The sequence below is a fragment of the Heloderma suspectum genome, chromosome 16 (assembly GCF_057233095.1).
Source record: "Heloderma suspectum isolate Gila_16-S chromosome 16, 16-S_ref, whole genome shotgun sequence".
Taxonomy (NCBI): Eukaryota; Metazoa; Chordata; class Lepidosauria; order Squamata; family Helodermatidae; genus Heloderma; species Heloderma suspectum.
Genome location: NC_139473.1, coordinates 11,683,490 through 11,696,639, shown reverse-complemented (window position 1 = coordinate 11,696,639; position 13,150 = coordinate 11,683,490). Strand labels below are relative to the sequence as shown.

Genomic DNA, 13,150 nt, shown 5'->3' with positions numbered 1-13,150 from the left:
TGCTGGACTGGATGGCTCCTTGGCCTGATCCAGCGGGGCTCTTCTTATGTCTTTATGTTCAAAGGGGTCTGCTATTTACTGCAAATGTTAAGATGGGCAAAGCTGCAACATCACATGGGCGTGAAAGGCCCGTTGGCCATCTGCTTTGCAACCTCCAGTCGGTCCAAGTCTGCTTAGGCTTCAAGGACAGATATAAGATACACCCGCTTGAGCACTTAATGAAATTTACTGCAAACTCACAGATAGGAGAACAGATTCTCCCTTTGCAGCAACAACAGCGTTGAGAGCACCAGCTGTCTCTCAGAGAATAAAAAACCATTTTCGGAAGGCTTAGCGGGAACTCTTTATCTCCGGCCAAACAGGTACATTTCTCACAGTTCCCAAAGCAGTGATTTGCTAGATCTAAAAGAGACAGGCAAACAAACTCACACCCCACCCCACACTCTCCCTTCCCGTTCACTTACTTTGTAGGACGCATTGTCCATTTCGGGGTTTTCAGCCTGGACAACAATATAGGCATGTAGAAAATTCGAGGCAATCATGTCGGGAACAAAGGGAGTGTTTTCTTCTTGAAATATAATTGCCACAATGTCGTTGCCGATGTGTCTCTTTCTCTGTAGCTGAAAGGAGGGGAAAGGGAGGTTGTGTAAGATACCTCAGACATGGATGGTGATCATTCTGAATTGTGTATATGTCTAAAACTCCTTCATAGCCCTACAGAATATTTGTTCTCCTTGTCTCAGTTTGTTTGTTTGTTTGTTTGTTTGTTTGTTTGTTTCATTTTTATACCACCCAACAGCCGAAGCTCTCTTGGTGGTTCACGAAAATTAAAACCACAAAGTGCGGGATAAATCAGTATCAAATTTGTAAGCATTAAAATTACAATATAACAATACAACCAGAATAAAACCTAGCAGCAGTGCAGAGATTTGAAATACAGATTCAAAACACCAAAGCTAAAAGACTAGGAAGCTACAATGCTAAAATACTGGGAGAATAAAAAGGTCTTCACCTGGCACCGGAAGGAGTACAATATAGGTGCCAGGTGAACCTCTCTAGGGAGCTCATTCCACAGCTGGGGTGCCACAGCAGTAAAGGCCCTCCTGATAGCCACCCGCTTCACTTCCTTTGGCAGGGGCTCACAGAAAAGGAACGTTGAGGATGATCTTAAGGTCCAGGCAGGCACATATGGGAGGAGGCGATCCTTCAGATAACCTGGCCCCAAGCCATTTAGGGCTTTGAATGTTAATACCAGCACTTTGAATTGGGCCCAGAAATGGACTGGCAGCCAGTGCAGCTGGAAAAGTACTGGATTAAAATGATCTCGTTGGCCAGTCCCTGTTAACAATCTTGCTGCCCTATTTTGGACTAGATGAAGTTTCCAGACCATTTGCGAAGGCAGCCCCACGTATAACACATTGCAATAATCCAGACGAGAGGTTACCAGAGCATGGATAACTGTAGCTAGGCTATCTCTGTCCAGGTAAGGGTATAGTTGGTATGCCAGCCTAAGCTGATAAAATTTGCTTCACGCCACTGAGTTCACCTGTTCCTCAAGTAATAGTTCTGGAACGGTTCTCTCCCACAAGCTCCCACGTACTGTCCATCTGTCTTGAAAGTTGGATGGCTGTCCAGCTTTCAAGATGAAGCTGGACAGCCATCTGTCATGAATGCTTTGACTTGGATTCCTGCACTGAGCAGGGGGTTGAACTGGATGGTCTTATAGGCCCCTTCCAACCCCACTATTCTATGATTCTATGAAAGCGGCAACTTAAATTCCAGTAACGCTGGACTGAGAATGCCACACACACACACACACATACACACACACACACATTTTCATAGAGCTATTCAAATCCTGTGATGCGGGCCTTTTTGGAGACTTTAGGTGGTTGGAAGAAATTTCTTACATTTTTCTCTACCAGGAAAACTTAACTTTTTCTTTTCTTTTTTGCTAGGGGGAGAGATGGCTGCCTCCACTGGCCAGGGGAATGTCGCAGGGGTCGCCAAACATTTTGGGCCAGCGGGCATATTTGGCATTTTGAGGGAGTGTCATGGGCGCTTATACAAAATGTCTGCCATGGGGGGGGGCTTTCCCATTCATAAAATGGCTGTGGAAGCTGTGGGTGGGAGTCATAAAAATCTGAACTCATTTGGTCCCGTTGCGGATTTCTCCAATATTCCTGATCGGATGGGAACCAAAAGCATATTGGTGCTCATGAGGACAATGTTGGAGACATCATGATGTACCATCCTTCCTATTAGATAAGCAGCAAAGCTGGCTTCTCAGGTCAGTCAATAACCCTGTCTTCCCAATTTGGTCCAGCATCAGCCGTTGGGTTGATTGGCATCTGCCAGGGCCCAAGGTGAGTCATGGCCGATGGAAACTGATTGCAAACACCAGGCCTGTTGCAACAATGAAGAGGAATCCACGCCTGTGCCTTACATGGTAGAGCATATGTGTTGCATGTATAAGGTCCCAGGTTCAAACCCCATCAGGATCCCAGGCTGCAAGGCTAGAAGAAGATCCCACACCTGGAGAACTACCACTAGTCAGAGTAGACCACGTTGGGCTAGGTGTCCTGATAATCTGCTTCAGTGTAAAGCATCTCAAGAACGTAAGAACACAAGCAGAGCCCTGCTGGATCAGACCAAGGGTCCATCTAGTCCAGCATTCTGCTCACACAGCGGCTGACCAAAGTCGACCAGGAACCCACCAGCAGGGCTGGGAAGAAAATAGTCATCTTCTCAAGTTAAACTGAGTTGTCCTGATTCCTTCCACTTCCCAATCTCAGACATCCCTCAATGTTCAGCTTGCATTAAGTAAAGCAACCCTCTAGAGCAACCTTCCTCAACCTGGAGCCCTCCAGTTGTGTTGGACTACAACTTCCATAATTCCCGGGCAGCATGGCCACAGTTATGGGAATTGCAGTCCAATCCTTCTGGAGGGCACCAGGTGGGGCAAGGCTGCTCTAAACCAGCCCATGCCTACCTTGGGTCCCCGGATGTGGTTGGACTACAGTTACCTTTCCCAGCCATCATGGCCAAGGATGATGGGAGCTGTAGTCCAACAACATCTAAAGATCCAAGGTCAGGAAAGGCTGCTCAGGACCTTTTATTCATGGAGATATAAGGCTCAGCCCACAGGCAGGATTACGGCCAGTCTTGGGCTCACAAAAACATCAACTAATGGCAGCTTTCCAGTGCTCTGGCCTGTGAGTGCCAAAGCACTGCGTCCACTGAGAAGTGTGAGGCCTTCCTTTTAATCTGTAACGGAGTGGGGGTGGTGGCGGGGAGAGAGACAGTTCCAAAGGAAGTGTGACAAACTCTTCATGCATGTGCCCTGTACGAAATTTAGGGATCAACAATGGAGGGTCCCTAACGCATCAGTTTCACATTGGTAATTGGGAACAGAGCTGTGCCCAAGTGGCCTCTTGGAATTCTCCACCTGACTTGTGGGCAGAGAAATCTGGGAGCCAATTGCACTGAATTTCTCCAGAGGGAGGAGGAATTCTCAACCGTTTCTCCCAGGTAGGGCTCCCCATTGGCAGGGCTTGTAGCACAGCTGCTTTCTTTTTTGGCAAGGTTTTTTTTTGGGGGGGGGGTTGTGCTGCAACAGCATCAACTGTCTTGGCAGGCCAGCCCCCAATTTACCTCCTCTGCAATGCAGGTGGAGGCAGTGTGGTGTCAGCTCCAGGGATGAGGTGGAGTTTGTGCTCTGCCAAAATCTGTCCTCCAATTTCCTGAAAGTTTTCTCTCCCCATGAAAGAGGCTTCCATTGTTCTGCCTCATTCAGGGTGTTTTATGATTTATTTCTGTGGTGTTCCTGAGCTTCCCTCATCACAGCCAGCCTCCCGGGCTGCCTGCACATCCTGATCTGAAAACGCCACATGGGAGGAATTACCACGTTGTGCCTTAAACTGGGCTTTAATTGAAGTGTGGGAAGCTGAGGAGGCTACAGGCAGCCAGGGAGGTGATTGTACAATGAAAATCAGGACACTCGTGCTCATTCCTCAGCCACCTCCTGAGTAAGGGAAGCCCAAGAAACCCAAACCCAACCCATGAGAATTTCTCCGAAGTTTCTTCGCCATTGAATTTCTGTTCGAAAGCAATTTCTCTTCTATCAAACTGAATGAGAACGGTCGAAAAAAAAGTGGGAGAAATTTTCGGCACAGCACTGATTTGGAACTCCAAACTTTGGGGAGCTATGCAGATAGGGAGAATTTTGGAAAAGTCCCTGTGCAGACACATACTGAGGCCAGTGTTATTCTCCTCCTCTCATCAGGCACTTTGACCACAGTGTTGGACCTAGGCTTTGGTGGGTCAATGTGCAAACACCCCATGGAGGTCATTCCGTCACAGGACACAGTGCCCCTGGCAGAAAGCAATTCACACCTCTTCCTCACCCGTCCCCACGCAAGGCTCACTTCATGAAAGCCAATCCATCCTGGGTCCTGCCACTTCGGCTTCCCCCCGCTTGACATTCAAGCCAGAAAACAAGGTCATCTCACAGTTACCTGTTGTGCATCTCCCTCAGTGAAGGGAAGTTTGGTGGAGACATGAAACATAATCTCTCTGTCCCTGAACACCGTGTACACAGACTCTGTGCCCGTCTGGCCATGAGTGACATCCAGACCGCCTCGAAAGCTAGAACAAAATCAGAACAAAATGGACCCGTGACACCGGGTGCAGTAATACTGTTTTCACCAAAGGCAAAATAACATAAAATGGAAGGCTAGCACGATTCTGTCTGAGTTATTTAGGGCAAAAACAGAGGAGACACTGGAGATCCAGAAGCAGATCTCCCAGTGTTTTCATTTTTACCTGAAAGAAGCCATGGGAGGGTCCAAATTCGATCCAAACAATGGTGCTAGGAACAGGCTGATAACACTGTCCCTACTTATGATCCGGGATAGCACCAAGGTTAGGCATGGTCCCAAACCCCAGCAGCGAGCGACCCACCACTCCTCTTATTTATTAGTTTGTTTGTTTGTTTGTTTGTTTGTTTATAACATTTATATCCCACCTTATATCATTAGGATCTCAGGACGGCATACAGATAAAATAAATTTAAACAGTTTCAAACAATAAATAATTTGAACAGCTAAAAATATATTAAACCATTAAACAAGCTAATACCAATTTAAAATCCAAAACAATAAAGCAGTTAAAGCAGTGTGCAACTTTAGGGAATGCACTTAGCCCTCAAAGGCTTTGGTAAAAAGCCATTTTTTTACTTGGCACCGAAATGAGACCAATGTTTGCACCGATCGGGCCTCCAAGGGGAGGGCATTCCACAATTGGGGTGCCACAGCAGAAAAGGCCTTGTCCCATGTCCCACCATAATGTGTGTCTCACACTGGTGGGACGCAGCTCTTATTCTAAGATCAGAAAGAGAGGCCCTTCTCATTTGCCCACCCATGAGAACAGGTTAAGTGGGTGTAGAGCAGTGTGCAAATCGCCTCTCAAAGTTCTCTAGAGTATCTGTGGGCAGAGAAATTGGGGAGACAATTTCATTGAGTTTCTCCAAGGGGAAGAGAGATTCTCCAACAATTTCTCATAGATAGGGCTCAAAATTGGCAGGGGTTGTCGCACCATTTCTTTTTTTCCTACAGGTTTTTGTTTTTTTTCTGCTGCCACTATACATGTTGAGGCTCCCACTTTTCTGCAGCATTCTCAGGGCATTTTATAATTTATTTTTGGTGGTGTTTTTGAGCTTACCTAATCACTGCGATGTGGTGAAGGGTTCTATGTATGTGTGTGTGTTCTTTCTATTATGCATCTCCCAATTGCTCTGCAGCATCCCAAGCTGCCTGTGCTTCCTGATCTGAAAAAGCTCTATGGGAGGAATGAGTTTATTACGTCTTCCCCTGGGCTTCATGCCCAGGGCTGGTGCCAAGGCAAGGCTGTATACTGCTGTGGGGGGCCTTTCTAGCTAAATTGCAAGGTATAAATGCTTTAAGCAAACAAACAAATGAATACAAACATATTTCATATCACTGCTCCATCACATGGACCTATAAAGAAAACACATGCAAGCAATCATTTCTTTGACCTACCCCTTGAAATCCTGCAGTGTGATGGTATCTCCCAACAAACTCAAGAAATTCTTGAATGCAGGACTCTCTTCGTTGTTCCCAAACAACTCTTCTTCCTGGGTCTGCAAAGTCAAACAAATCCAAAAGGAACATGGCAAAAAGCTCCTTTGCTTTTTTAACTCTGCAGTAGAGGACTACATTTGATAGGGATTGTTCTTGTTCAGTGCCGCTTCTAGGTGGGGCTTGGGGCATAATCCTATGCATGATTAGACAGAAAAAAGTCCTTTTATCCTATGCATGTTTAGACAGAAAAAACCTACAATCCTATACATGTTTAGAAAGAAAAAAGTCCTATTATCCTATGCATGTTTAAACAGAAAAAGTCCTTTCATCCTATGCCTGTTTAGACAGAAAAAACCTACAATCCTATGCATGTTTCGAAAGAAAAAAGTCCTACAATCCTCAGCATGTTTAGACAAAAAAAAAAAATTCCTACAATCCTATCCATGTTTAGACAGAAAAAGTCCTAGAACTCTCAGCATTCCCTAGACAGCACTGTTGGCTGGGGAATGCTGGGAGTTGTCACATTTTTTTCTGTCTGAACATGCATAGGATTGCACCTTTGGTCAAGGTGCTCTGAGAGGCCCATGAATATTGATGCTGGCACCAACCCCACTCTTGTTGTATTCACTCCACTAACTGCAGTCAGGGGGCCAGGCTGTGCATGAAAGAAACAGCCATTAGCTTAGCAGCATTTTATGGCAAACATTCCTAATTTCACACTTTGGAACTTCTATGCGAACTGAAATTCAGTTCTCCTTCGAAAACTGCACTTCTCCAAATTTTGCAATGGAGTTCTCCTTTTTTTTTTTTTTAATGCATACACAAATGCATGTATTAGAGGAAGAAATGTAAAAAAAAAAAAAATCACCACATTATGTTAGGATAACTGCTTGCAAACAATGTGCGCTGAAGGCCAAAAAAAGGCATGGATTAGAAGGAATATGTACAAAAAAGCTTATGAATTTTCCTGCATATAGAGATAGAGATAGAGATAGAGATAGAGATAGAGATAGAGATTTGCATTTGGGACAAATCAAAGTTAAGACTGGAGAAATTCCCCAAGTTCGAAGAAGAGCCAAATTTAAGACCGGAAAAATGAGAGAGAAACCAAAATCAGTGGTTTTGTCCTTGCTTCGTATGCAGAAAGACTCGGGCTCCATTCCAGCCGTCTCCATTTAAAGATCTCCATTAGCCGGCCTGAGAAAGACTTGGAGAGCGGCTGCCAATCAGAAGCGGCAACTCCGGCCTTGGCCAGCGCCCAGGTTGTTACAAGGCAGATGTGTACAAGCAAGCGCATGACTACACCCCAGGAGGCTGTGCTGCAATGCGTGTGATTGTGACCAGGAGTCGCTTTCGTCAGGAGAGGAGCATGGCCCATTGAAAGCAGACACAGACAAATGTCGTCGCTTGGCAATTTCGACAGCCATCCGAATTGTATTTACACATTTTGTGTTGAGTCTTTACCGAGCAGCCACATGCAGAGGCCGCAATTAAGGCCTCTCTGTTCTGTAACAGAACAACATGGAGGTGATTTGGCTCCCGTGTGCCAAGGAACGGTGGGCAGGGAGCACATCTCGCTTTTTGGCATGACTTCAGCGGTTTCAATTCAACCTGATACGGTCGCTACGATTTTTAAACTATTATTATTGATTGCATTTATATCCCGCCTTTTGTCCTCCTTAAGGAGCCCAAGGCGGCATACGTTATCCTCCTCCTCTCCATTTTATCCTCACAACAACAACCCTGCGAGGTAGGTTGGGCTGAGAGTCTGTGACTGGCCCAAAGTCACCCAGTGAGCTTCCGTGGCCGAGTGGGGACTAGAGCCCAGATCTCCCGGCTCCCAGTCCAGCGTTCTAGCCACTACACCACGCTGGCTCTCCTGGCTCAGAGAGTGGTGTGGTTCACTCAAAAACGATTGATAAGAGCAAAAGGAGGGGCTGCTGTACTATCACAGCCCCTGAAATCAGCTCCCCACTTCTGCAATTTGGGGGTGGAGGTGTGTATAATTTGGGTGCATGGGAAGAAACTCATCAGAGGTCTTTCAGGTCCAGTTGGCTGGCACCTACCATTTTGATTTTCCCCACAATGCCCTGTTCTGAGAAGCATTGGGGGAAAAGAATTGGCATCTGCCACCACCAACACACACAAAAAATAATGGTTCCCGCCCCCCGTGGGGGCAAAAGGAGAGGCAATGTCTTAAAATGGTACTGGACAATGACTCTTTATCGACATATAATCCTAAGGAAACAATAAAATGCCCAGTGTGGTTCAATGGATAACAACCTCCTTAAGGACAAGATACAGGTTTTCCTCCCATGGCAACGTCTCTCTACTTGGGGCAGATGTCAGCTGCCATTCCCCCCCCCAAATGCCCCTCAGAACAGGGCATTCTGGGAAAATCAAAATGGTGGACATCAGCTGATTGGAGCTGCGGGTGCTCCAGTGAGTAGGTGCTCCAGCAAGTTTTAGTTTAGGCTAGTGCTGTACCGAAAATTTCTCCCGCATTTTGGGGGCCATTCTCATTCAATTCGATAGAAGATAAATTGCTTTCAAAAAGAAAGTTACTGGTGAAGAAATGTCAGAGAAATTCTCCTGGGTTGGGTTTGGGTTTCTTGGGCTTCCCTTACTTAGGAGGTGGCCAAGGAATGAACACCATTGTCCTGTTCTTTCATGGTACAGTCATCTCATGGTACAGTCATCTCTCTTACCACCTGTAGCCTCCTCAGCTTCCTACACTTCAATTAAAGCCCACTTTAAGGCACCATGAGGTAATTCCTCCCATAAGACTTTTTCCAGATCAGGACATACAGGGAGCCTGGGAGGCTGGCTGTGATGAGGGAAGCTCAAAAACACCACAAACATACATTATAAAACATCCTGAACGAGGCAGAACAATCGAAGCCTGTTTTCATGGGAAGAGGAAACTTTCAGGAAGTTCGAGGGCAGATTTTGGCAGAGCACAATTCTACCTCTTATCTGGAGCCGGACACAACCCTGCCCCACCTGCATTGCAGTGGATGCAAATTGGGGGCCTGCCTGCCAAGACTGTGGATGCTGTTGCAGCACGAAAACCCCCAAAACCCTCAGGAGAAAAGAAAGAAGCTCTCCCACACTGGAGGCATTCAAGAGGAGTCTGGACAGCCATCTGTCGGGGATGCTCTGACTTGGATTCCTGCATTGAGCAGGGGGTTGGACTCGATCATCTTGTAGGCCCCTTCCAACGATTCGATGATTCTATGCTACAAACCCTGCCAATGGGGAGCCCTACCTGGGAGAAATGGTTGAGAATTTCTCCTCCCCCTGGAGAAATTCAGTGAAACTGTCTCCCAAATTTCTCTTCCCACAAGTGAACTGGAGAATTTCAAGAGACTATTTGTGCACAGCTGTAGCTTAGGCTCACTTTAAATCAGCTTTCCCCAATCTGGTGCCCTCCAGCTGTGTTGGACTACAGCTCCCAGCATCCCCAGCCAGGTGGGAGTTGTACTCCAACACAGCTGGAAGGTGCCAGGTTGGAGATGGTTGGCTTAAACTGTCAAAAAGCCACTGTTCAAATGCAAGCATCATTGTAGTGTAGTGGTGAGAGTGACGGACTGGGAGCCGGGAGATCCGGGTTCTAGTCCTCACTTGGCCATGGAAGCTCACTGGGTGACTTTGGGCCAGTCACAGACTCTCAGCCCAACCTACCTCACAGGGTTGTTGTTGTGAGGATACAATGGAGAGGAGGAGGATAATGTAAGCCGCCTTGGGTTCCTTGCAAGAGGAAAAAAAGTGGGATATAAATGCAATAATAAATAAATAATAAATACACTTTGTCCCAGTATGAAATAGCCATGGATATGATTGCTTTTCTGCTCACCTGCTTAAACTTCTGGTAAATCACCCCGAACTTGAACGTGTTATTCACCTCATGCTCATCATAGGATACTATCAATTGTGATGCCTGGAATAGAAGGACACAAATTATGTTATTTGATTCGGAGAACATCTTGGCCCAACGCTGAACCCTTTGAATTGGTTCGAGAAGGGTCAGGCTGCAAAAACGCTGCATAGAAGGCTGTAACAAATATGGCAAAGCACAGGGATAGAGCGTGTGCTTGGCATGAAGAAGATCCCAGTTTGGGCCCCTGGCACCTCCTCTTTAAAAGATCTCAGATATCCAGGCTAGGAGACAGCCCATTTGAGAGCCACTGCCATTCAGAGTGGAGAATACTCGACTAGGCAAAAACAACTCTCTTTTTTAAAGTAAGACATCAGAGAACTCCTGGCCGACATCATCAGGATAGGAAACAAGAAGGGTAAAGGGAGACATGAGAGAGGTGTACACAATGATGCATGGCGTGGAGAATGTGGAACGGGAGACATTTTTCTCCCTCTCTCATAATACTGGAACACGGTCATCCCATGAAGCTGATTGGTGGAGATGCGGGACAGATAAAAGGAAGGATGTCTTCACACAGCGCAGTGTTAAACTATGGAACTCACTGCCACAGGATGTAGTGATGGCCACCCATTTGGATGGCTTTAAAGGGGGGTTAGGCAAATTCCTGGAGCTATCAATGGCTACTAGTCTTGATGGGTATGGGCTCCCTCCAGTGTGGTGTAGTGGTGAGAGTGTTGGACTAGGAGCTGGGAGATCCAGGTTCTAGTCCCCACTCAGCCATGGAAGCTGACTGGGTGACTTTGGGTCAGTCCCAGACTCTCAGCCCAACCGACCTCACAGGGTTGTTCTTATGAGGATAAAATGGAGAGGAGGAGGTTAATGTAAGCTGCCTTGGGTTCCTTGCAAGAGGAAGAAAGCTGGGATAAAATTGCAATAAATAAAAATAATTACAATAAACAATACCAGAGGCAGTGAGCCTATGTACACCAGTTGCTGGGGAACATAGCTGGGAGGGTGCTGTTGCACTCATGTCCTGCTTGTGGGTTTCCTCTGGGCAGCTGGTTGGCCACTGTGTGAATAGAATGCTGGGCTAGATGGACCCTTGGTCTGATCCAGCAGGGCTCTTCTTATTTTCTTAGGAGCATGATGGTGTCTGAATCCCTCCCCCTGTATTCTGAACCAAGCCATCACTCTGTAGGGCTCTGCCTGCTTCCCTCTTTCCAGCACCTAGAATGCTGCAAAAGCAACATCCCCAAACTGAAGGAGACCTGGTAAACGCAGTTCTCCAGGGCTCCTGAGCCTATAGTGTGATCTTGGGAACCTCGGAGAACCTCATTTCCCAAGGCTCCTTGTGCCTGGAATGGTGCCTTTACACACCCCCTTGGGGAGAGGGAGAAAGAAGAGAGAAAGAGACCTTGCTGCTGCTACTGCACAAGATGAGGACAGCAGGAAAAGGAGGCAATGATAGCAGGCAGGCCCATGGAGCCCAGCCATGAATCTTGAAGTATCTAGGTTCATTTTGCTTTGGAGCCAGGCTTTTCAAAAGGGACAGCTCAAAGCTCCTGTAGCTTAAACATTGCCCCATGACAGCTTTCTGTTTCTGATCTGCTACCTTCCCCACAAGACTCTCCCTCTATCCCACTCCCTAGACCCACCCACACCATCCTTCCCTCTAGCCATTTCCCTCTGCAATCCAGATCCCATCTTCCCCTGGGGAGATCCATGATTGCCTGGGCTGACCAGAGAGATCTGCAGCAGGGATGAATGCTCCGATGGGAGTTTGCTCAAAGTGTCTGGCACGGCTGGCACTGGAGAGAAGTGGCAGATTTGTCTGAAGAGGCCAGGCCTCCCTGTGCCGCGTCAAAGGTCTGTTCTGACCCAATTATCCTCCGGAAAGCAGTCTCTCTCACACGACCGCAAAAGGCTCCAAAAGTGCACGGCCTTGGCATTTCAGTTTTGTTCCTGCACCAAGGAGTCCCATGGCTGCCTTTTCTGCAAACTATTCCCTACCTGCAGGGCGTTCATGCAGTTCAGATGTTCATTCTCTCCCTCCCTCCCTCCCTCTCTCTCTCTCTCTCTCTCTCCTTTTTAAATTGAGGTAAAGAATGGGCTAGATAGAACCCGGAAAACAACCCCACTTGTGTATAATTGAATTTTTCAACTTATTGACTTATTCAAGGGCCCAGTAGACCAACCTCAATCCCCCATGGTAAATCCGAAGGTATACACTGCAAGCTGAACTTGGAATTAAGGAAATTGTTTTGTCTTGCACGCCACTTCGACAGCCCTACTAATAACCCCATTGCTAAAATCATATTGCTGCACTTGCAATTTGCTGTGGGGTGGCATGTAGGGATGTTAGAGAAATCAGCTGTGGACTCAAATGAGGCCGGATTCTTTGGACTCCGGCCTCCGGAGTCCGTGGTGGGACAGCTCCACCTACTTCTGCTCCAAGAGGATTCTGGCTGGAACGGCATTCCAGCTCCGGACCGCTGGCAATCATATTGCAGCCGCCATTACCATATCACCAGCAGTCCGGAGCCGGTGTGCGGCTCCATGGAATCAACATGGAGTGGAGCCACTCCAGAGGATTCCAAGGGGGAGGAACAGATCGCCTCCCCCCCCCCGGGCGGATTCCCCCATGGACTGGAAGGTAGGGAATCCGCCCATCCCTAGTGGCATGAGGGAACATGACATCCAGAAGAACATCCAAAGATCCCAGCTGGGTTAGAGTGAAGCTCTGTCTAGTCTGACATTTTGTTCAGGGCCAGCCCTACCATTAGGCGGAGTGAGGTGACTGTCTCAGGCAGCTGATGATGGGAAGCAGCAGCAAGGTGTAGGAGGACACCTTGGCTCTCTTCTTATGTTCTTAGGAGTTCCACGGTGTGTACAACTCAATTTACGTTTGTGAGCCGAGCTGCAGGCTTCCCCCCCCCCCCAAACTCTGGAAACCTTTCTCTTTTTTTGGCAGGTTCTGCCATCTGCGCACATTTCTGAGCAATTTGCAGAAATTTCTGAGCTATCTCTGGACATTTCTGAGCTATCTGAGGAAACAGCTGAGCTATCTGCGGAAATTTCTGAGCTATCTGCAGAAATTTCTGAGCAATTTGTGCAAATTATGGCCAAATTTGCACAAGTCTGCTGCAATTTGTGCAAATTTGCCAGAGAT

At 47.2% G+C, this 13,150-nt stretch overlaps 1 protein-coding gene across 6 annotated transcripts in view; it reads right to left on the bottom strand.

Moving 5' to 3' along the window:
- Positions 1-13,150, bottom strand: part of RAP1GAP2 (RAP1 GTPase activating protein 2) — a 242,911-nt gene that overhangs the window by 41,405 nt on the left and 188,356 nt on the right. For all 6 annotated transcript variants that reach the window (XM_084823044.1, XM_084823042.1, XM_084823043.1 and 3 more), the window contains 4 exons: positions 9,958-10,041; positions 6,060-6,160; positions 4,518-4,647; positions 465-620 (listed from right to left, as the gene is read on the bottom strand). In XM_084823044.1, coding sequence (XP_084679170.1) covers positions 465-620; positions 4,518-4,647; positions 6,060-6,160; positions 9,958-10,041 — 471 coding nt within the window. The remainder of the gene's footprint in view (positions 1-464; positions 621-4,517; positions 4,648-6,059; positions 6,161-9,957; positions 10,042-13,150) is intronic.